This window comes from Eptesicus fuscus, chromosome 8, assembly GCF_027574615.1.
Source record: "Eptesicus fuscus isolate TK198812 chromosome 8, DD_ASM_mEF_20220401, whole genome shotgun sequence".
Classification (NCBI taxonomy): Eukaryota; Metazoa; Chordata; class Mammalia; order Chiroptera; family Vespertilionidae; genus Eptesicus; species Eptesicus fuscus.
Window position 1 is genome coordinate 87516440 of NC_072480.1, and position 25988 is coordinate 87542427.

The 25988-nt window shown below is 39.4% G+C and overlaps 1 protein-coding gene across 1 annotated transcript; it reads left to right on the plus strand.

The window, feature by feature from the left end:
• Nucleotides 1-1921: 1921 nt before the first annotated feature.
• Nucleotides 1922-16531, plus strand: SARAF (store-operated calcium entry associated regulatory factor). The gene is made up of 6 exons (XM_008146210.3): nt 1922-2323; nt 6680-6858; nt 10448-10853; nt 13280-13409; nt 14327-14478; nt 16386-16531. The coding sequence occupies exons 1-6, from the start codon at nt 2224-2226 to the stop codon at nt 16409-16411; spliced, it is 993 nt and encodes a 330-aa protein (XP_008144432.1). The 5' UTR covers nt 1922-2223; the 3' UTR covers nt 16412-16531.
• The last annotated feature ends 9457 nt before the right edge of the window (nt 16532-25988 follow it).

Consider the following 25988-nt stretch of genomic DNA (forward strand, 5'->3'; position numbering starts at 1 on the left):
TTGTGTTCCTTTGACTTTTGCATGAGATCCACAGAGACCCTAAGGACTATTTTTGGTCTACAGATGTTGTCTAGAGTTACTTGAGACCTTAAAAACAGTATGTTCAAATGTTGTATTTCAAAGACCACGTACAACAGAATTCTTTGGGATGCTTCCTAAAAATGCAAACTTCTGGGTCCCACTCCAGATATTCTGAATCAGAACTTTTGTGGGCAGAGCCTAGAATCTGAAATTTTAACAAGCACCCGAAAGATTTCCTATGCAAACTAAAGCTTGAAAATAATTGTCTGAAAGGGCAGAATGTCAGGAGTTTTCTTAATCAGTTTGCCAAGTGAATCTTAAACAGTAATGTTCTATCCTTTAAATGTTCTCTACATATTATATAATAATCTTTCATAGGTGCAAAACTTTTCTTTCAGATGGCTTGCTGTCCTCCAAAGTTAATTCACAAAGATGGGGATGAGGGTGAGAGAGAGAGCTATTGCTTATTGAGAATCTGATTTAATTCTCCCTACAATTTTGTTAATTTGGAATTACTAACTCTTTTTAAAGTTAAATATATTTGTATTGATTTTTAAAGAGAGAGGAAAGGAGAGGGAGAAAGAGATAGAAACATTGATGACAGAGAAACATCGATTGGCTGACTTATGCATAGTCCCCACCAGGGATTGAATTTGCAACTCGGGCATGTGCCCTGACTAGGGATTGAACCAGCAACCTCTTGGTGCATGGGTCAGCGCTCAGCCACTAAACCATACCAGCTGGGTGGAATTACTAACTCTTACAGATCAAGTCAGAGAAACCCCAGACAAGAGTTTAGTTGTAGTATATATTTTTTTAAGTTAAAAAACCCCTCTTTATTATGAAAAAAATTTAAATATATAAAAGGTAGTCTAAATAGTGTAATGAATTTCCATGTTCCATCAGCTACCCTTAATAGTTAACACATTGTTAATGTTTTATCTATACTCCCCATCAACTTCTCCCCACCTACTATATTATTTCACCCATATTATTTTGAAAGAAATTTCAGATATAATTTATCTTTAATAATTCAGTATTTCTGAAAGGATTATTTTTTTTCTGAAAGGATTCTTAAAAATAACATAGTCAAAATACATATATCCCACTTGAAGAATGATTTTTTAATACAATTGTACTAGATTCTTTAATATAATTGTATTCTTTAATATAACATTTGTGCACTTGTGGGGGGGGGTCCCCTCAGCCTGCCACCGCAGCTGTGCTTGCCAGCTGTGAGCCCCGCTTTTGGCTGAGCTGCGCTCCCCCTGTGCGAGAGCACTGACCACCAGGGGGCAGCTCCTGAATTGAGTGTCTGGCCCCTGGTGGTAAGTGCGCGTCATAGCTACCAGTTGTTCCACTGTTAGGTCTATTTGCATATTAGCCTTTTATTATATAGAATTGCCTAGCTTTGTGTCCCTTTGCCACTTCAATATAAGATCTATGAGTACAGGGACCTTGGCTGTATCCTCCATGCCTAAAACAGTAGCCGACACATATTAGGCATTCAATCTATATATGTTGAATGCATGAGAGAAACCTAGGCCTGCCTGTCAGACCGATGTTGCCTCTGCTCTCTTAGAACTTTCTCTGCCCAGTTCTTTATTTAGGCAGTAGTTTCTCTTCCTGATATTTTGTAAATTCTTACTGCCACTACGCACAACGGAATATATAAAGGCTCTGAGCCGCTGAAAGCAGACTATATTTCCATGCTACCTATCGCTCGAATTCTCTCTGTATGCAGCAAACAGTAATAGAACACGAATAATGAGCCAGGAGCTATGCTAGATGCTGAAGACATAAAGTTGAATAAGGCACAATAACTTCCCTGGGGAAGGTTATTGAGATTTTCCTAGATTTTGTCTTGGGATGGTTTCACTCCGACCACCGCACCTACGCCGTCTCCTCGGCCCCGCCCACAGCGTTGCATCATCCGTTTGGCTCCGCCCCCAACGACGGGGCCCTGTCACGCTAAGGGGCGGGGCCAGCAGCTTTCACCCAGGCTCCCGCGCGCGCAGCAGCGACAGTGACGTGAGGCCGGCGCGGACCTTCGTAGCGGCTGAGGCTCTGTGGACAGACAGACCCCTTCCCTTCTCCGCGGCTGCAGTTCCTGGCGTCACTGGGCATCTGCGCGCGGATTTCCACAGCCCCGGTTCCGGTCCGCGAGTGTCCGGTAGCCGCGCACCACCTTCGCCCCGCGCCATGGCCGCGGCCGGTGGGCCCGGAGCGGACAGACGCTGTCCTCTTCTCGGCCTCCTTTTGCTTCTGATCGCAGGCCCTGCCCTGGGCTGGAACGACCCTAGTGAGTGCTGTCTTCGCTCGCCCCTTCCTGCCGCCTTGAGCCTGCTCTGGGAGGCCCCGCGGGCGACCATTTTTCGTTCCCTTGAGCTTTGCCGCCCTCATTCCTCATTTTCTTCCCCTTCACTATTTTATTCATCGGTGCCCTGCGTGGCGCCTTTTCTCTTCCCAGACCTCCGACGGGAGAGCGGGGACTGTTGGGGAGTTGGTGGGGCGGAACGACTCTATTCTGACGTCCCCTTCCTTCCTTCTCTGGACTCGAGTTTGTCCCGCGTCACTTTGCTCGGGCAACGGCCCACATCCGGGTGTCTGGCGGGGAAAGCGCGAGGCTCACCTGCGCCTCTTGCTTTGTTGTCATGACTATCTGACGTCGCTGGCTGTTGTCATGGCTGCCTGTTGCTAAGGCTGGCAGTTTCCCTGACGCCGGCGGCGTCTGAGTCACACTTAAGGGACAGGGCAGCAAGCCTGTAGGTAGGTTAGCAGATCATATATTGGAGCTTAACTCATGCTTCTTATTGTGACCATTACAGTGAAGCACATTGCGTGACGCTAGCTCTTACTGTTTTTCACCATATTCTAGAATTTAAGAAGTATTTTCATCTTACAATTTTTTTTTTTGGTGATGGAACATGATAAGTGATTTTTAGGGAAAAGGTTCTTTTATATTACTATGTTATTAGACTTCTCTAATGAATTTTTGTGGGATCAATAATATTGTAATTAATATATGTACATGTGTGTATATTTATCACATACATACAGATTTCCACTTAATAAGTGATGTGAGCTGTTAAATTGGAATTAAAGTATGACGTTTAAACGTTTAAAAATTCCATTTTTGCTCTAAGGAGTCAAGATGTTAAGGCCTGGTGGGAAGTGTACCAATATTGCATTTGTGATTTGGTGATAGGAAATGCCTGTGTTTTTGAACTTAAGCAGCAGATTCCCCCACCCCCCCTACTTTCCATATTTTTGCTCTATTTTCTAGGAAATTTTCTTATCTTTAACTTTTAATAGTTACTATTGAGTTTTTCATCTCAGCTGCCCTGATTTGAATTTCCAAGGGCTCTTGTTTTGTTCTCTGAGTGTTCTTTTACAACTTTGAGGATATCATAGCTTTAAAACATTTTTAAAAAGTTTTCTTCTCTCAGTATAGTCTCTTTCCTCCAAAGTGTTTTTGTGGTGGTTGTATTCCATGTTAGGGGCTTTCCTCATAATTTTTAGTAATTCCTGGCTATCTGCTCGAAATCAAGGGTGGGAACCAAAAAGCTGATTGGGAGCTATTAGTGTATGATTACTGCTTTTGAACTTTGAACTTTACTGTGGGGTGACCTGGTGACTATAGGGATGCTTGGGTAGTTCTTCGTTTGGGCACTCCTGGTGTTGGTATATTTAAATATTTCTTTTTTGGTTAGGTTACAAAGGGAATGGTTGCTAGTGTTTTGTGAACCAGGTGGGGAAAGAGGTTCATGCTTTCAGCATTCAGAGTCATGCAGTTACTTGGAATCCCTTTTATGTTTTTGTACCTATGCCCTCTATTGTGCCAGATATCCCCTAGTACAGAGCTCTAGGGTTTTACCCTCTCCAGACATTTTCCTGGGTGGAGAAGGGGCAGTGGCAGCAGCACAGAGTTGGGGATGTAGCTTCTTTTCAGGAAGCTTTGACCTGCCAATTCCTGTTGTTGTTGTTGTTATTATTATTATTATTTTTATTTTTAGGGCTTCTATTATTTATTTCAGATTGGTTCTCAGTTTTCCGCCCTCCTGGTCTGGCATTTGGCTTTTATTTCCGTCTACTCACCTACCCTTATACCACCACCTGTAGGCTTGCACCTTTCCAAATTCTGTTGCCATCTCCTTTTCTGTTTTACTTGACGTTGTTTGTTCACATCATCAAAACAATCAATTTATTATAGTTTTAGTGGAATTTGGGTGGCAGCAAATTCTGATAATTTGACATGCTGAATATAGGAAATTAGGTGCTAACAAAATGGTATGATGCCTGCCACATACAGCAGTGAAAAGTGGGTTGCTCACATCAAGCCTTTTGACATCCATGGAGTTAATTATGGGGTACTGGAACACTGTCAGGAAAACCCAGAGCCCCCACGACTGCTTGCTCGCCAAAGGACACACACAGCACAGTCTGCTTGCCACACCTGCCTGGAGTTTCTGTTTTGGGAACTACAGCTGCAAGAGTTTTTGGAATCCTTTTAGCTTTGCAAGGAGGCTATCAGTTTGAGGGTGAAATGGATATTGAATGAACCAGTCCCGTGGTTGGCAAACTGCGGCTCGTGAGCCACATGCGGCTCTTTGGCCCCTTGAATGTGGCTCTTCCACAAAATACCACAGCCTGGGCAAGTCTGTTTTGAAGAAGTGGCGTTAGAAGAAGTTTAAGTTTAAAAAATTTGGCTCTCAAAAGAAATTTCAATCGTTGTACTGTTGATATTTGACTAATGAGTTTGCCGACCACTGAACCAGTCCACAGTCATCTTCCATCATAATCCAAGAGTGATAAGTAGGAAGACTATTTATTTTCCAATAACACTTTAAAATTCATTTATGTACATGAATGCCAGACATAATTTCCTTGTCTTGATTTTTTATTCTTAAACCTCTTTGTCAGTGTGATTTGTAATTTGTAAAACAGTTTAAATGTTTTTACTTTTAAAGTTGTGAAATATTTTAAATATTTAAACATGTACACAATGAACACCCATATATACCCACCAGCCATTTTTTTAAAATTTCTTTATTGATCACATATTTGTCCTCATCCCCCCATTCCCATCCCACACTCATCCCCCCATTCCCATCCCACACCCCTCCCCACGGATGCCCCAACCCCCTGTTGAACTTAACCGTTGGATAGGCTCATATGCATGCACCAAGTCCTTTGGTTGATCTCTCCCCCCTCCCCCATCCTCCCCTATCCTCCCTCTGAGGCCCGATAGTCCGATCGATGCCTCCTTGTTTCTGGTTCTGTTCTTGTTCAGTCTATGTTGTTCATCATTTCCCCTAGATGAGCGAGATCATGTGTCACTAGAGATATACTTATAAGAACTGAATGTGAGACGAGCAATAATAGTTATGCTGACAGGCAAATGAATCAGTCTGTAGTGAGTTTCTTTCTGGACCAACAGTTCTTTAGAGACCCAATTTCAATGTCCACCAGTTCCTTATGTATACATGTCGGCACTGACCCCTCAGCTCTGGATGGTGGACAAATGGTGGTAACGGAGGTCCGACTCCCTCTGGTTTGGTCTCGGCCGGACCCAGGGGCACGGCTTCACCCGGACTCAGGGGCACGTGGCCTCACCCAGACCCAGGGGCGCGTGGCCTCTCCCAGACCCAGGGGCGCGTGGCCTCACCCGGACCTAGGTGCGTGAGACCTCACCCGGATCCAGGGACACATGGCCTCACCCGGACCCGGGGGCGCGTGGCCTCTCCCAGACCCAGGGGCGCGTGGCCTCACCCGGAGCTAGGTGCGCGAGGCCTTACCCAGACCCGGGACCCAGCCTCACCCGGATCCAGGGACACATGGCCTCACCTGGACCCGGGGGCGCGTGGCCTCACCCAGACCTAGGTGCGAGAGGCCTCCCACCAGCCATTTTTATTGAATCTTCACATGTTATCATATTGGCAGCAAATTTCCCCACCCCCACAGTAATAAAACATTAGGGATAGAGAGCTAGCTAAAGCTTCTTCTCTCCATCTCTCCTCAGAGATACTCATCTGAATTTGGAGTTTAATTATTCTTATAATTATTTTCATACTGTCATTATATATACATTATTATGTAAACATTAACAGTATATAGTACTGTTTTGCTTGTTTTCAAGGTTTATGTCCTTCTGTCATACTAAACATTCTGCAATTGCATTTTGCTTAAAATGTTGTTACTATTTCTAGTCTGATTCATGAGTTCCAGTTCACTCATTTTAACTATTGTAGAATATTCCATGGTATGAATAAGGCAAAATTTTATTAAGCCATTCACTTGTTAACATTTAAGTCTTTAAATGTGCTTCAGGAACATCGATGTACATTTTGTGCTATTTTAATTAATCATTGATGTTGTTGTAAAATAGTATATTTCAGTATAGAAGCAGTTTAGGGGTATCCATCCTGAAATGATGAAGGGGTCCTTAAAGGTGTGACGACCTGAATTTTGTGCAAGAAGCTTGAAAGTTGTTGGTATGGCTTTGGGAGAGTGTTTCATCTCTTTCTTAGTCATCCTCAAAAGGCGAAAAAGACCCTTACTTTTCAGAGTATTTAATATGACAAGAGTTTTATTTGATTAATTTTCTAAGTTTGGCAAGATATTTACTATATGATTATCTGTGTTCTTACGATTTCAGACAGAATATTGTTGCGGGATATACAAGCTCTTACCCTCCACTATGATCGCTATACCACCTCCCGTAGGCTGGATCCAGTTCCACAGCTGAAATGTGTTGGAGGCACAGCTGGATGTGATACTTATATCCCAAAAGTTATACAGTGCCAGAACAAAGGCTGGGATGGTTACGATGTACAGGTAATATTCATTACATTGATGTCCGTCTAAATGGGATTTTTATTTAATAAAGTGTTTATTGGGACACTATTCAATATTTTGGGGAAGCATATATAGAAAATCTCAGTTTAACCTAAAATATGTAGACATAAATCAGTCATTTATTCTCTGGAAGAAACATGCTCCAAAAGAAATGAACTGATTTTAAAGCCTGGGAATATTCATTGTAATTTTGTCCCATAATTTTCTTCTAAGACGTTAGTAAAATTTCAAAGCTTTTCACATACTTAGGGGGAGTAGAGGATTTCTCCTGGGTGTCATTTTTATGTAATTTCTTAAGGAATACCAACCTGCCCTTAAGAAGTAAAGTTAAGGTGATAAGGAGTTGTAGGTTGTAAATGGGGTATATGTGTCCCTTTTGTGCTTTACACACTTGATTCTAAAGTTGTTTTAGAGCTGAGGGTGGCTGCTCCTGAACAAAACATTTCTGTGGGCTTTATTTGTTGTCTTTGGGACTCTGGCATTTTGTACTTAGGTTGGACCATCTTTTTGAAGTTCCAAAATTTATTCTTTAGAAATTTATTGAATGAATTCATTTTAAATCAGTACTAATATATTTCTACTTTGTATTCTGCCTGTTTTCAAAAGAATTTAAGTTAGTTGGTTATTTGAAAGAAACTTGTGTTGACAATTGCCACTTCCATCAGCATGATAATTATGCATGGTCTGTGAAGCGTGTGTGTGTGTGTGTGTGTGTGTGTGTGTGTGTGTGTGTGTGTGTGTGTGTGTGTGTCTCGCTGTTCAATTCCCAGTCGGGGTATGTTGCCTGGGTTGCGGGCTTGATCCCCAATGTGGGGCGTGCCGGAAGTGGCTGATAAGTGATTCTCTCCATCATTGATGTTTCTGTCTCTCTCTCCCTCCTCCTTCCTTTTCTGTTTTTTACAGCTACATAGTATTACATGGTGTAAATGTACCACATCTTTTTTATCTACTCATCTACTGATGGGCACTTGGGCTGTTTCCAGATCTTAGCTATTGTCAATAGTGCTGCTATGAACATAGGGGTGCATATATTCTTTCTGATTGGTGTTTTGGGTTTCTTAGCATATATTCCTAGCAGTGGGATCATTGGAAACAAGATATTTCCTCAAAGAAGATATGCAAATGACCAACAAACTCATGAAAAAATGTTCAGCATCATTAGCTATCAGGGAAATACAAGTCAAAACCACAATAAGATGCCAGTTAATACCCAGTAGATAGGCTATCATATAAAAAATAGATAATAATAAATGTTGGTGAAGATGTGGAGAAACTCTCATACATTTCTGTTAGGAATGTAAAATGGTGCAGCCTATTTGGAGAACTGTCTGGCAGTTCCTCAAAAGGTTAAATGTACAGTTACCATATGCCCCAATAATTCCACTCTTAAGAATATACCCAAGAGAATTGAAAATATGTCCACACAAAAGCTTGTATATAAATATATGTAGCAGCATCATTCATAATAGCCAAAAAATAGAAACAACTCAAATGTCCATTGTTGATGAATGAATAAACATAATAGGGTATATCCATACAATGGAATATTATTTAGCAATAGAAAGGAATGAAATACTGATACTTACTGCAACATGAACCTTGAAAACATTATGCTAAATGAAAGAAGTCAGTCACTAAAGACCACCTGTTGTGTGATTCCACTTACATGAAATGTCCAGAATAGGGAAATCCATAGAGACAGATTGGTGATTGCCTAGGTCTGGGAGATTTGGGGGGAAATAGGGAATGACTGCTAATAGATATGAGATTTCTTTTTATGGTAATGAAAATATCCCAAAGTTGATTGTGGTGATGGTTTTAGTATATTCAACTCTGTGAATATACTAAAACACCATTGGAATGGGTGCTATGTGGTATATGAATTATCTATATATGTAAAAGGCTAAGCAACCATCCTACCATCTGACTGGCTGGTAGGTATGATGCACACTGACCACCAGGGGGCAGGTGCTCAATGCAGGAGCTGCAGAGCTGCGGTGACTTGGCAGCAGTGGTTCTCGGGTGATGCACCCTGGAACCAGAGAGGAGGGAGCCCAATCCCCGCAGGCCAGGCTGAGAGGCCCTACCTGCTGGAGGGACTCTGCTCACTCTGCAGATGCCCTTCGAGCCCTGGCGCTGCCCCAGGTGCAGCCGGCTGGGGAGGGACCGTGGGAGGTTGGCTCCAGGGCATGTCTGAACTGTCTCTCGCCCAGTTCTGCCCTGCCGGCCACCTTCTAATTAATTTCCTTTCAATGTGCATGAATCCATGCACCAGGCCTCTAGCATCTCAATAAAGCTATTATAAAAAAATAAAAGAGTGTACCTGAAGTTTGAGAGATCATTTGTCTTTCTCTTACAGAAAAACTTACAGATAGACAATAGAACCAATCAAATCTATTTTAGCTTGTGTCTCTTTAAATGTTGTTAAAAAGAGGCATATTACTTATTTAGCTCAAAATATAGTTATAGAATTTAAATTAAACTTGGGCTATTTTTTGAGGTGGAAAATTTTGAGATTAGTATGGATTCTTTTTGCATTTTTTGAGATATCTTTTTTTTTTTTTTTAAAATATATTTTATTGATTTTTCACAGAGAGAAAGGGAAAGGGATAGAGAGCTAGAAACATCGATGAGAGAGATACATTGACCAGCTGCCTCCTGCACACCCCCCACCGGGGATGTGCCCACAACCAATGTACATGCCCTTGACCGGAATCGAACCTGGGACCTTTCAGTCCACAGACCGACGCTCTATCCACTGAGCCAAACCGGTTTCGGCTGAGATATCTTTTAAAAAAATATAAGAGAATTACTTATAGAATTGGACCCTGGAACATTAGTGCATGGTTTTAAAAAAATTTGTGTCAAAAGTTTTCTCAGAAGGTTATATACTATCTCTAATACTGTATGTAGCTACCATAGCTTCACATATGATGCTGATTTTTTTTTTTAATATATTTTATTGATTTTTTACAGAGAGGAAGAGAGAGGGATAGAGAGTTAGAAACATCAATGAGAGAGAAACATCGATCAGCTGCCTCTTGCACACCCCCTACTGGGGATATGCCCGCAACCAAGGTACATGCCCTTGACCGGAATCGAACCCGGGACCCTTGAGTCCGCAGGCCGACGCTCTATCCACTGAGCCAAACCGGTTTCGGCTATGATGCTGATTTTTGAGTCTCATCATTTAAAACCTATTTTAAAAGCATCTTGAACAATAGTGGTAAAAAGTTCAAATTTAGAAAATTTGCTTAAAATTTGTAAATTAGGGAATACTTAATATGTACAAAATAATTCCTTACATCTATATGTAAAGATGAAGGAATAATAATAAAATGAACACTTAGGTACCCACCACCTAACTTAAGAGGTAGAACATAACATCACCAGTATCTTCAGGGCCTCTAGCTTGCTCTCCTCCCAACACAAATATTTATTGTCCTGAACTTTATCATTTCTTTGCTTCATTTTGCAGTTTTATGGCAGTTAAATAACCCAAATGATAATATATTAAGTGGAAAAAAATCTTTTGGTTCTAATAACTTATTTCTGCTTTTCTTCACAGTGGGAATGTAAGACTGATTTAGATGTTGCATACAAATTTGGAAAAACTGTGGTGAGCTGTGAAGGCTATGAATCCTCTGAAGACCAGTATGTACTAAGAGGCTCCTGTGGCTTGGAGTATAACTTAGATTACACGGAACTTGGCCTGAAGAAATTGAGAGAGTCTGGAAAAAACAGTGGCTTTAACCAGTTCTCTGATTATTATAAAAGCAATTCCAGTGGCATCAGTGGACTGATTACCATCGTGGTGTTACTTGCTATTGCCTTTGGAGTTTATAAGTTGTTCCTTGGTGGTGGTCAAGATTCTCCTCCACCATACTCTGAGAATCCTCCGTATTCTCCCGGTTTTCAGGGATTCACCAACTCAGCAGGACCCCCTCCCCCGGGCTTTAAGTCTGGGTTCACAGGTATGTTTGCTGAGGCAATGGCACTAAGTTGGGTAGGTGTGAGGTATGAATCCTGTGCAGTTTCTGAAATAAGAAAATGGTTGCCACAGGGAAACCAAGCAGATTTGTCTTTGCATTTTATTTTTTACGTTAAACTTCTTTTATCTTTTTTGTTTTGTTTCTCTATAAGGATATTTGTGATTACTATTTTAAGGATGCGTGATTAAATTATAAATCATCTTAATCAGAAAAACTTGATCAGGCCGAAACCGGTTTGGCTCAGTGGATAGAGCGTCGGCCTGCAGACGCAAGGGTCCCAGGTTCGATTCCGGTCAAGGGCATGTACCTTGGTTGCGGGCACATCCCCAGTAGGGGGTGTGCAAGAGGCAGCTGATCGATGTTTCTCTCTCATCGATGTTTCTAACTCTCTATCCCTCTCTCTTCCTCTCTGTAAAAAATCAATAAAATATATTAAAAAAAAAAAAAAGAAAAACTTGATCAGATTTGGTAAAAAGCATTTACCTTTTTTTATTTTTTTTTTAATTCTCACCTGAGGATGTTTTTTCATTGATTTTTAGACAGAGTAGAAGAGAGGTGGAAAGACAGAGAGAAATATTGATGTGAGAGAAACATTGATTGGTTGCCTCCTGCACGTGCCCCAACCAGGACCTGGGCCAGAGAGGAACCTGCAACTGAGGTATGCGCCCTTGACCGGAATAGAACCCGGGACCCTTCAGTCGGTAGGCTGATGCTCTATCTACTGAGCCAAACCAGCTAGGGCTTTAAACATTTACCTTGAACTCTTGTCCCACACTATACATAAAAATTTATTCAGGTATTATAGATCTCAACATAAAAGGTAGAACAATTAAGTTTCTAGATAAAAATGTAGGAAAAAAATATATATTGTTTTTTGTAGGAAAATATTTGTCATGATCTTGGGATAGGCAAAAATATCTTAGAACACAAAAAATACTATCCATGAAAGAAAAGATGGATAAATTAGACTATTTAAATTAAGAGTGAAAAGGCAAGCTACATACTTGGAGAAAATATTTATAAGACACACATCCAACAAAGGGTGCATATCTAGAATATATAAAGAACTACAAATCTAAGAAATTCACTTTTAACAATGGATAGGATTTGAACAGATATGTTATAATAAAGAGGATATCCAGATATCCAATAAAAATATGAAAAGGTGTTTAGCATTATTAATCTGGAAAATGCAGATTAAAAGCATAGTGAATTCATTATTAACCACTATACTAGTAATGGCTAACATTATATACTAAGTAGTCAACTGAGGGTAGTCAGCTAGAACTTGCTGGTAGGAGTTAGAATGGTAAAACACATTGGAAAACTCAGTATCTCCTAAATGTACACTTACTCTATGACCCAGCAGTTCCATTCCTTGATACATACCTAAGAGAAATGCATGTATACATACACAAAATATCATGCACAAGAATGTTCATAGCAGTTTTATGCACAGTAACCGAAAACTAGAAATGGGATGTCCATAAACATTAGAATGAAACAAATTGTGCTTTCTTTTAACATAATGGAATACCACACATTATTTTTAAAAGCCCAAAACCTGATATATACAATAGTAGGATTGACTCTCATAGACGTGATTTATCAGACACAAAAGAGTGCCTACCATATGATTCCATTTATAAAGAGTGCACGTATGACTAAAACAAAAGTGTGGTGAAAGAAGTCAGAGAAAGGCATATCTCTGATGTGGGTGGGTATCTATTGGGAATGGTCATGAGGAGGAAGCCTTCTGCGTGCAAGAAATGTTTTATTGATGTGAGTAGTAGTTACATGTGTAAGTACGTATGTATGAATTTATTACATTTCACATGTTTGATTTGCATACTTTATGTATATTATACATTAATTTAAAAAAAGTTCTTCTGAGCAGAAGATACCTTTTTGGTTCCTTTAAGACCTGACTTCCCAACTGATACAAATATCTGGCTGTCTCCACTTGGGTTCCTCCGTTAGACACTCAAGCATAGCTGTCACCTGGAGCTTTTAGAAATGTTCACGATGCAGAAGGGAAATAACTGATAAGTGGGAGTCATCTTCTAGTAGCTCATCTTAAGCAGGACAAATGTGACCTTATAGGAAGACCCCTCATCGTAAAATAAATCGTTAGTTATAAACCCATATTTTACTAAAACACTTTTTGAATGCAACTTGTTTATAGGTTGAGGCCTGAGTACTAGTAAAAAATAGTACTACAGATAATGTGGCGAAGGGCTGGGGGGAGGGGGTGGAGGCTGAGTCGAGTGGGCATGGGGGACATCTGTAACAGTGTCAACAATAAAAAATAGTACAGATGAAATAATTGAAATATCCCATTATCTTTGGTTCTATAGGCTATGTTTTGTTTAAATGAGGATACTTAATAAATGAATTTTTATTTCTAGGAACGCCTGGTGCAACTTACGGTTTTGGCAGTGCTTTCACAGGGCAACAAGGAAATGCAAATTCGGGACCAGGTTTCTGGACTGGCTTGGGAACTGGAGGAATACTAGGATATTTGTTTGGCAACAATAGGTAGGCTTTGCATTTATCTCACTTGGTCTTTAATTCAAATTTTCTGTAGAGAGTTCTTTGTTTTGCTTATAGTTTGACTGGATTTGATAAGGAAAATAAATTATGATGAATTACTCTTATTAAACCAGGTTCTTTGGCGATGGGGAAAGGTATACTATATGTGCCGTGATCAGTATTGTGTATGTTATTTTCTTGTATTTCTTCTTCCTATGTAATTCTTTAAAAAAATATATATATATATATATATACACACACACACACATATATATATATATTATTGACTTTTTACAGAGAGAAAGGGAGAGGGATAGAGTTAGAAACATCGATGAGAGAGAAACATCGATCAGCTGCCTCCTGCACACTCCCCATTGGGGATGTGCCCGCAACCAAGGTACATGCCCTTGACCAGAATTGAACCTGGGACCCTTCAGTCCACAGGCCACGCTCTTATTCACTGAGCCAAACTGGTTAGGGCTCCTATGTCATTCTTATAGATAACATGAGATAGGAAAAAAGATTTTACTTGACATCTGATAAAATAATTAGGCAGGAAAGAACAATATTTGGGGAACAGTTAGCAATTCTGGTTTGGTAAGAGAATGATAGAAGTAAGGTTGGAAGAAACTTAGGGCCAGATTTTGGAATGTCTTCAATATTATTGGTAGTTTAAGTTCAGATATTACTCAAGTTTGAATTCAGAAAGAAAGCTGTTTCTCCCTTTCATTTTCTTCCCCCATGACAATGACCATAACAATATCAGAAATATAAAATAGTATTTAATTCATGTTAATCCTAATATACCAGAATATTGAAGAAAAAACACGATAAAGATTTTTATCTGATAGTGTAGGGATAGGAAGGTATTTAAAAATTAAAGGCACAAGAAAAATACTTGATACACTTTTATGTCTTTATAGGGCAGCAACACCCTTTTCAGACTCATGGTACCGCCCTTCTTATCCCTCATACTTCAGCACAGGAAATAGCCGTGCTTACTCCCCGCGTTGTGGAGACTCCAGTAACTATTCAGCATGTTCAAGTTCAGAGACAAAAACCAGAACAGCATCAGGTAAGAGCAAAATATAGAAATTCAGAAGATGATTAACTATATATTTAGCAATCATGGTTTTATTTGGTATGCACACCAGAAATATTAATAGCACATTTAACTGAAATTAAAATATAATTCAAATTCATCCTTTTCTTGCACTTCTAAACATTCTTTAAAAATCAAACAAAGATTTGATTTAAACTTCTGCCACTATCCAAGGTTTTAACTGAAACCTTCCTGGACATTGGTTTCCATATTTGCTTAATTCTGTGATATCCAGGGATCCTTTAAGCTCTAAAATGGAATTTTCCAGGTAGAAATTTGAACTTTTAAAGTTCAGTGAAACTCAATAAAAATTGAGCCATATTTTATTTATTTATTTATTTTTTATTTATTTATTTTTTAAAATATATTTTATTGATTTTTTACAGAGAGGAAGAGAGAGGGATAGAGAGTTAGAAACATCGATCAGCTGCCTCTTGCACACCCCCCACTGGGGATGTGCCCGCAACCAAGGTACATGCCCTTGACCGGAATCGAACCCGGGACCCTTGAGTCCGCAGGCCGACACTCTATTCACTGAGCCAAACCGGTTTCGGCTTGAGCCATATTTTAAGTAATTGTCAAGATTTTGATAATGTTACAGTTGCTAAGAGGACATTTTGCAAAAAGCAAAGCTTCTTAAAAACAACTATTTAGAGTTAAACATCCAGCTAATTAGCAGAGAATGGGAGGTGGTAGGTAATGAGGCAGTAATGGGATGCTGTGTATGAGTGTCTTCTTCAGCAGGGGGAAGTTATAGAACAATGATAATTCTTGAAATTGGCAGAATATATTTAAATATGTTTTGAAATGTAAGAGTGGAATTCTAATGCTGCTGTGAATATAAATTAATACAATCACTTTGAAAAACTGTTTGGCATTACCTAATTGAACCCAAGACTCAGCAGTTTCACTCTCAGATTTATAGTAACAGAAATGCATATGCTTGTATACCAAAAGATAAGTACAGGAATGTTCATAGCATTCCTATTCATAATAGCCTCTTACTGGACTACCCATCAGCAATAAAAAGGGCGAATAAATTGAATTATTCATACTATGGACTACTGTGCAACAGTGAGAATGAATACATAGTTGTATCCAATAATGTGGGTAGGTTTGCCAAATAGAAAGAAAGAAACTAGGCACAAAATATATACGATAGGATTATGACATTCATATTTATAAATATACATGTTTAAAAACAAGCAAAACTAACCTATGGTGTTAGATGCTAAGGTAGTAATTGGGAGGATATATAAAAATGTAACTACATAGGACATGACAAAAGAAAACTCATTCTCAGTGGAAACAAAAACTATAAAAAACATAAATATCAACTAGAAATGTTTGGGACTTATATGAAGAAAATCATAAAACGTTACCAAATAACTTAAAGGAAACCTGAAAAAAATCAAGAGACTTTTCAGGTGGGAACACTGTCATTTTGTAACCTGTTAGCACGTGTGCATATGTGGCCATTGGAAAGTCCGAAACTCTCCCCACATTATTTCTATTTATCCCTGGAGTTGTGAGAGGTGGTAGGACATAGCTTGGGCTCCATTGGCTTCCCTGCTTTTTGGCTTAGACTTTGAGTATTGCCTGAACCACACTGGCCCCAACATAGACTACATCTTCGGTTTACTGGACTAAAGGTTATTCGCTGCAAGCAACTTGAGTAGACTTGATGATGAAAGCATGATGGGGAGGGCTGTTTGGGGAGGAGCTGCACTTTATCGAGCATAGCCCTCTTCCATCAGGGCTCACATTCCTTCCCGCATGTCTCTTATTCACTTGCTAACAATAAAATGTATTACGTTGTAATTTTATAAGCAATTCTAGTGCATTTAAAAAATAATATAAATTTTACTCTTCTCATTTAGGATATGGCGGTACCAAAAGACGATAAAAAGTAAAAAGTTGAAGTCAAACACTGGACGCAAAATTTCTGATTTTTCATCATTTTCTCTTCAAAAGTGCTACCAGCTAACAACTGGGAAAGGGAATATTAAAACATTCTGTGGTGTTTTGTCTTGTGTAGCTTTTTGTATTTTATCATTCAGTGAAACTAAGAGTTGATAATGTGACAAAATACTTATGTAGAAAATTGTATTAGTGTAACATGCAGATATTATAGTTTTTGAAAGTGATGATTACTGTAGAATGCTGAAAATGTATTGTTTTCTAAAAACTGATGTCATGAGAAGCATTAAGAATGAAGGCTTTATAGCAACAGACACTGAGTATATAAAATTTCAACATGATTCATAACCTCATAGAAACAGTAATATATTTGGTATTCAGTATTTGGTGTTTGCTGTTCTTCAAATATTTAAACCAAGCTTTGAACTATTATACTAACTTGTGGGATTCGAACTATTATACTAATTTGTGGGAGTTGATCACTTTGAGCTCAGGAGCTTTGAATCCTTCCGTGGTGGTGGGGTTCTGTTGAGAATTACCTTTGTTAGGAAAAGGTAGGAAAAAAATAAGTATCTAGAAGTTTGTTGTGACTGATTGTGTGCTGATAAAAATTCTTGAAATCTCCTTATTCATTCCTTAAGAAGTAAAGTTCAAATGCTTCATCCAAGTTCTTTGATAGCCAGAGCATGCAATTCTGTGTGGAACCTCAAATATTGTTGTAGCAGTTTCAGTCTTACATTAAAGTGACAAAAACAAAAACAAGGGGTTTTATTCTTACTCTTTTTACCTGCTTTGGACACAAACTGATGTTACCTTTTTACCATTTTCCCCAAAAATGGTTCATGCAGACGTTCTAACCCCCGAAACAGTAATTTCCCATGGGAATCTAGCCTTAGTTACCAGTCATTTGGTAAGTGTTCTCAAACAAGTAATTTGGAAATTGTGTGGAAGGAAGCCTCTGCTAAAAATTGCTTAAAAAAAAAAAAAAAGAATTAAATCTCCTAGCTTCCAAAGGTTGCACAGTCTGTCTTAGTTAAGCTGTAACCTTAAAGTCTCATTTTTACTTTTTAGGAACCATTTAGAAACAAACCCTTATTTAGACTTTAAAATGTGATTTAGGGAGTAGTTGGAAGGGTACTGTGAATAGAGCTATCCTTTTTTCATCAGTAAAACTTGGTAGAAATTTTTATTTATGTTACAGAGGAAACAATTTTCCTCAGGTTTATTGCAATAAATCCTTATACTATTTTTTTTTTAGTAGAAAGAGGTGCAATAAAAGAAAATCCAGTTTATTGCCTCCCCCCCATTTGCTTATTGCTTACTTTTTTTTTTTTTTTTGCTACAGGAATTGATAATCTTGCATTGAATAGGTTTTACTTGGAGAGCAAAGTGAAAAATTTTAATTTAGAACTGCTATAGATTGGGCTGATAATAGTGATCTGCACATTAAATTTGCTGTTTTTAAAATACTCTGCTCAGATTTCTATTTTTGAATATGTTATTGTAAATCACTGGGATCATAGGAAAATAATGAGTGAATATAGAGTTAACTAAATTGGTGGCTTGGACTCCTCTCAGGAATCCTAGGGTGTTCTTTGAGGCTCTTTCAGAGTCTGCCTGGAGGGAAGATAAGGAAAGAAGCTGCATGTGTAGGGCTTAATTTAAGATCCTCTCCTCACCCCCTCCCACCCATGTTTACACTTCCTTGTTATTTATGGAAAAGATTCTGAGGAATTACCTTCAAAATCTAAGACTTGGAGATGAGAAGAAAAGACAGTTTGACTGGGTCCCCTTAGGGAGTTGATGGCCCAGGGAAGTCCTTCAGTTGGGAGCTCTGTGTGCCTGGCAGGGCATGAAAAGGAGGAAGTAGAGAGGTGAAAGGGAGCTAAGATAAGTGTTACGAGGATTCAGCAGAACTTTTTGGATGTTAGGGTGAGATTTTTTATTTTTTAGCCAGTTATGTTACTCTAGTTCTGGGCATGGTTCCCTCTGCAGCTCCTTGATCTCTACCATTCTGACTCCTGTCCTCCAAGACTGGCTTAAGTTTTTTTTAAAAAATACAGTCCTCGGGTTAAGTCGGACTCGACCTATATCGTTTCGTGGTTATGTCGCCATCTCCCATTTATTTATATATAAAAAAAGTTATGTCATTTCGATGTATGTACATATGTGCATTATGTTTTTTATTATTTACCACAAGTAAAGGTCAGGAATTGTTATCTTGCTTTAAAATTTTTTTTTACTGTTTCACTTCATTACTGCTGTGTATGTGCTCCATGTGAGTGACGTAGGTGCTTATGTACTTGGGTTCTGACTTGTGGTGAAAATCGGATCTCCGACGTAACCTGAGGACCTACTGTATATATTGATTTCAAAGAGGAAGGGAGAGGGAGAGAAAGAGAAACATCAGTGATGAGAATCACTGATCAGCTGCCTCCTGCACGCCCCCTACTGGGGATCGAGCCTGCAACCCAGGCATGTGCCCTTAACCAGAATGGAACCCGGGACGCTTCAGTCCGCAGGCTGACTGACGCTCTATCCACTGAGCTAAACCGGCTAGGGCAAGACTGGCTTAAATTTATCTATTGCTCTTCCATAACACATGGTACACACTTTTACCATTGTACTCAGTATGTTGCACTGTAATTACCTTTTCAGTGTAGGTCTTTCTTACTGCTCTGAGCTCCTTACAGAAAAGGGGCAAATATTATTTCTTCCTGCCCATTGTGTTGCCGGAGGGTTGGGTGGGTGGAATTCTGGGACTGGGGTTCTTGGGGTACCGCTGGAATAAGAATTTCTGTAGGCCCCCACGGGAGGATGAGATGTGGTAGAAAGCTTTATTTGCATGGAATTATATCCCTCCGTTTGCAAAGTCTCATTGTCTTGAAACCAGTCTTGGAAAATCAGCAGCTGGGGGTTCAGTAGAGTTAAAAGCAGGGCCAGTGTCAGAGTTTCCATTCCATGGTGGCGCTAACTCTGGCAGAGCATCAGGCTAGCTCTAGTCCATCAGTCCCTTACGTGTGGGGTCTACGTGGCTATGGAGTACATATGGCTGTGGGCTACGGGGGCAAGTGCACAGTGAATGAGTCCTGCAAGCCAGGAGTCAGGGGCTAGCAAGAGAGAGAGAGTGATTTTTTTGTTGAGTTAAGTATCTCAGAATTCAAGCCCTTGCAGTGGCCATGCCTATTCTGGCCACTGACTCCCAGGTGTGACTGATGTAAGCATCTTCCCATGTCACCCAGACCTTTCTGGGCATGTGACTATTGTCCAGTCCCTTCCCCCAGCGGTCTGCAGGGAACCAACATGAGGAATATTAACTGCAGCTTCCTGGCAAAGCTGTATAAATGGCATACCTGTATTATGTAGTCTCACCTTTACTTTACTGTTAAATCATGACCAGGTTATTATAATAGTTTCACTTGCAGGGAGGGTATGATCATGTGACTACATTTTGTCCATTAGAGGCTTTTCCTTCCAGGTCTTTGATGGTAGTGGCACAAAGACCTGAGGACAATTAAGTGATTATTTCCAGTGGTGGTTCCTAGGGAGACATTTGAACTGGGTAGCTGCTGTGTGTTGTACGTCTCACCGGGGTCGTGGGCTGCCTGGGGTGCCCTTGCCTGAAAACCTGCCTCTTCCTAAGCCTGGTTTGCCAGCCTTTCCATCACTCTGTGAAGTATTTGATATATATGTTAATAAACTCCTTTTCTGCCCAACTTACTAGAGTCATTTTGTTTGCTATGAAAAACTTCGCATGTATGGTGAATCTCCTGATTATTTAATTCTCAGCAACAGATTCCGGCTAATTGTAATAAAACATTGTGGTTGACTCCCAACATCTATTCTTCCCTGTTGATTTGGTCTCTAAACCAGTGGTTCTCAAACTGGAAGGAGCATCAGAATCACTGAAGGGTTTTGAGAATAGGTTGCTTGGCACTACCCTCCGGCCCCAAGTTTCTGGTTTAATAGGAATAATAGTTTTATGTGTCAACTTGGCTAGGTTATAGTTCCCAGGTATTCAAATACAATTCTAGGAATTGCTGTGAAGGCATTTTGTAGATGTGATTAATGTGTACAATTGGTTGACCTTAAGTGAAGGAAATTATCCTTGATGATATGGGTAATCTGACCCAGTCGGTCAAAAGGCCTTGGGAGTAGAACTAACATTTCCTAGAGGAAATTGTACCCGGGGATGGCAGCTTCTGATAAAGAGTGAGCACTGCTCTTCCTGATGGCCTACCCTATGGATTTTGGACTTGCTTAGCCAGCCCCCACAATTGTGTAAGCCAGTTCCTTCCAATAAATCCCTGCATATATGTCTGCTACTGGTTCTGTTTCTCTGGTTGAATCCTGACTGACACAGATTTTGGGGTTAGAAGTGATTCTGGAGAAACAGAATCTTAAGGATGAGTTTTTTGAATTGGTTCTTGGTTTTCTGGAATACGTTTTCTAACCGGATTAAATTGAAAGGCACTCATTACACTATTTCCAGTGGTAAAGGGGATGAAGGTTATTCATAAACTCAGCAACAGAGACTTGCCCTCTCTGAAACGGATCTGGCTGCAGCCACTGCTGAGGGCCCCGTCTTTAACAGTGGAGACCCACAATGAGCTCTGGTTGGTGGTACCTTTCCCTGCGGGGGCGGGGAGGTGGGACCAGGGAATTGGTCGCCTTGATTCCATTAGATCACTTCTATCACTGTTGTCATTGGAATAGACATTTACTCTAGGTTGGATTTGCCTTTCCCACTGGAAATGCTTCTTGTAAAATACACGCTATGTGGGCTTACAGAATGCCTTATTAAGCATGGCACTATTCCGAATTGCATTGCTTCATAGTGAATGAAGTGCAGCAGTGAACTATACCCACATATTTTATGGGGGCCTCTATTGTCCCCTGGTCCTAAGAGCATGAATTCTTCATGGTTTTGTTAGCTCTAAGATGCCTTCAGGAAAATGTCTTTTTCCCATTTTGTTTAGTACTGTTAGTTTCCCTGTGTGTAGGATTGGTCCCAGTCATCCAGTCCTTCATTACTAGAAAATGGAATCCCCTTTATGTATTTGAAGATAGTTCTACATTTTCCCCAAGGTAGACATTCAAAACATCTGCAGCCATTTCTTCCTTTATTTAATTTCTAGGTGCCCCCACCATCTATTCATTCTAGATTTGACAATATTTATCTTTTTATCCCTAGCATGATCTTTTTTAGTTTCCTTATAATTCTAGAGGAGAAAAGAAACATTTTTTCTTCTTACATTAAACGTTCAAGATTATGAATATTTATTAAATTAAATTATTTAAGTTATATTTAATTTAATTATATAGTTAAAGCAATTATACATATTTTAATAATTTTAGGTTATAATCACACATATCATACATAATTAAAAATAAAATTAGCACAAGTTCTTACTAAAATATTCAAGTAGTTTTGAAGGATATAAAGAGAAAAGCAAAAAGTCTGTATCCGTACTATTCCATATAGCCAGTCCTTGGTCCTTTCAATGTGGCCTCTCTATCTAGAAATAACCTCTGTTAACTGTTTTTGGTTATTTTTCTAGAAATAATACGTCATATCCAGATTTTTTTCCACATAGAATAGATATGTTTTATTTTTTAACAGCTGCATGGATATAGCATAATTTAATCTGCCAGTTCCTTTATTGATAGATGATGCCATGTTTTCAGAAATTTTCTTATTTTCAACAATGCAATACTGAACATCCAAAGATAGCTTTAGTACATGTGTTTATGTCACTCTACAAAGAGACAGGATGGACCCTCGCCCAAACAATAGAGTCACTATTGTAGTTTAGATCTTTAATATGTATGTATTTAGATTTGTTTGGTATATTTCTAAATTGAGAAGATCCATGCTTAAATGTGGCATCCAGACTGAAATTCAGACGTGGCTGTAAGAGGAGCTGCCATTAAACATGGCCTCCCATCTTTCCGCATCGGTAGATAAAGGGAGTCACTGAAGCAGAGCTTTGTTCTGGGAAGACTCTGTGGCTCTTCTTAAGTAAATAAATACAGGGTAAGTAGCCACCCACTGCTCTTGGGATATTGTATAACATGACTTTTAAAATGTCTTTTAAAAAAAATATTTTTATTGATTTTAGAGAGGAAGGGATAGGGAGAGAGAGAGAGAAACATCAATGATGAGAGAGAATCATCGATCGGTTGCCTACTGCATGCCCCACACTTGGGATTGAGCTCATAACCTGGGCATGTGCCTTGACCAGGAATCAAACCGTGATCTCCTGGTTTGTAGGTTGATGCTTAACCACTGAGTCACATCGGCCAGGCAAAATGTCTTGATGAAGGCTCAATTCTTTCAATACCTCTTAATATGTAGAGATCAAATGTTGCTTGAATAAGTAAGTAATCCCTTGGAGACCAGGTGGCTATTGGAAGATAACTTATAAATTTTCCACTCCTCTCTTAGAGTACCTCATGAATAAGTATTTCTTGTATGGTTAGAGATAGCTCTTACTGATGGAGGGTGGGATGAGTTTAGACTGGGGAATCTGGCTTGTACAAGATGGTCTTAGGGGAAATCTGGTTCTGAATGAGCTTTGTGGCTATATTTGGAACTGGGATTGCCCTAGATCTTACAACAGGGCACAATGAGTGCTTTGGAAAGACTCACAGAACATTTAGTTCTCAAACTAAAGAGCTATCACTTGGGAAGTCTAGGGGTAGGGACTACTGTGGCCTATATGTGAACAGGGACTGAAAGGAACAGTGAAAAGAACATATCAAGACCAGTTTTCAGAATGTGGCAACAAATATGGTAGCTGAAAATCTGGTCTGGTGGTAAGTGATTCAGATTTTCAGATTGCTGTCCAGAGGCATTTAAGAACTATGTTCAGCTACTCTGGACAATGTCCATGGTTTTTTGAGTAAGTGGGGTAAAAAGCGAGGTCCTTGGAGAGGCAGAATGCCTCCAGCTAATCAAAAGTATTGGGGTTCTGATCCAGTTTAATTACAAAAAATAAGAGATGCACCGGTATTTGTTCCTCAAGCTGATTAATTAAATTATACTGGTTATGCCAATACAAAGCTCAGTGGATTTATTACTACCTTGATGTGGATGAACATTTATCATTACAGTCTTTTTGGAAGTTACATCTCTCTACTGCTTCGTATTGAGTTTTAGAAGATTATTTAAAACTAAAACAGAATAAAAAAACCACTCTGTGTATAGGAAGTTTGTCACCATCCTGCATTTGTTCAGTTGACTAAACAACAAAAATCCCAAAAATATAAATTCAGAAGTTCCCAGTTATACTCATTAAACTTCATCATGTTTCTTTTTTAGATGACAAGAAAATATTTGAGTTGTTTATATCACTACAAATACTACTAAGTCTTACACATATAATAGTCATGGTAGGTTAGTCAAAGGGTTTCAGGATTCTTGCTTTCTTGAACATTATGGATAACTTCGAAGAGCAATGCCAGATTTTATTTTCCCCTATGTAGAATTTCTCATGATACATACTAATCAAAAATTGTTATAAAGTATCTTGTCATGGCACAAAGAGAATCCAAAATTTCAAAATATGTATTTCTCTGCAATATTGGTTGCCACTTTCTAGCCTTTTCTAAATTAAGTTCTTTTTTCACCACTAGAGGGCGGTATTGCTCCACTATTTAAAGTTAGTGGGCAGCAAAATCTCTTTTTACTTTTAATACTTAATGGGTTATTTATGCTGTTTTGTACCTACTAGATAGATTATTTTCATTCAGACTGTTATCAGAATATAAGGTTTGCCGATATCACACAAGATGTTCCTGACATACTGTTGGAACCAATGTGGTCTGCTGTCACTGTTCTCACATTTTCAGTCATAGAGGACTTAATTCTTTTCTATACATAAAGATATATCCAGATTCTGATGACTTCTCATCTTTTCCACTATTAAAAAACATATATATCTTTATTGATTTCAGAAAGGAAGGGAGAGGGAGAGAGAGATAGAAACATCAATGATGAAAGAATCATTGATCGGCTGCCTCCCGCAGGCCCCCTATTGGGGATCAAGCCTGCAACCTGGGCATGTGCTCTTGACTGGAATTGAGCCCAGGACCCTTCCGTCTGCAGGCTGACGCTCTATCCTCTGAGACAAACCAGCTAGGGCTCTTTTCTCCTATTGACATATAGGTTCAAGCCACTATACCATCATCTGTCACCTTAGTGAGGTCTACTCTTGAGGTCTACTCATTAGTCAGGATAGGCTAGGTTATTCTGTATAACAAACAGTCCCCCAAATCTCACTAGCTTAATCAACACATAGCTTACACCAAATGTTTTACACATTGGCAGGGACTCCGGCTCATCACAGTTACTCAGGGATTCTGGTTGATTGAAGCTTCCTTTTGGCATCGTCTGTCATTGCTGCAGCAGAGGGAAGAGTGTGTAGGAAATCATGCACTGCTCTTAAACCTTCTGTCCTGAAACGACACATCGTTTCTGCTCTTCATTGGCTGTTCCTAACTTTAGTATGGTAGGGAAGTACAATCCTAGCATGAGCCTGGGAATGGGAAACTAAATATATTTGATGACCAACAGTAATGAAACTAAACTACTTACTCTCTTTAAAATTTCCAACTCCCCATTTCTGCCTTAGGGCTTTGCATCTTCCTTACTCTTGAATATTTTCCCCATAGCACTTATTATTTTCTAATATATGTAATTTACTTTATTATTATCTTTCTACCTCTTCTCACTAGAATATAAGCCCCACAAGGGTAGGGATTTTGTCTATATTGTTATATGCTATATCCATATTGCTCAGAGCAGTGTCTAGGCATTCTATAAGCGCATACTGAATGGATAAATAAGCCACTGATCGTATACCAGTTTGGTTCTCCTCATACAAAAGCCCACCATATATACTCTGGCTAATAAGAGAGGAGCAATGATATAAATTAAATTACCTTCTATGGTTATTCAAAATCATTATAGTTAGGAAAGTCTTTGCAAGTAGGATGTCTTACTGGAAGGATGAATTCTTTTGAAACTGGGAACTCCTAAAACATTCTAAAAATAAACAGATTAATAGTAGTTATTATTGTATTATCTTTACAGTTGGAGTCACAAATATAGTGGTAAACAAATATTTATTTATTTATTTATTTATTTACTTATTTATTTTTTATTGTTGGCCGTATTACAGATGTTTCCCATTTCCCCCTCTTTACCCCCCTCTGCACAGCCCCTACCCTAGGTCTTCACCACCCTATTGTTCCTGTCCATAGGCTATGCATATCTATATATATAAAAGCCCAATGACCAGAATGGAGGAACTACCAGAACGACCAGGGGCTATGACACACACTGCAGCAGCCAACCAACCTGATATGGGCCCCGATTGGCCCCCAACACCGCGATCAGGGGTGGGTCTGGCCAACCAACTGCCCATGGCCTCTCCCCCCTGCCGGCCCTGCCCGATGGGCTCCCATTGGGGCAGGCCGGCTGGACCCCACCCGTGCACGAATTCATGTATCAGGCCTCTAGTAAGTTTATAAGTTCCTTGGTTTATTTCTCCTCACCC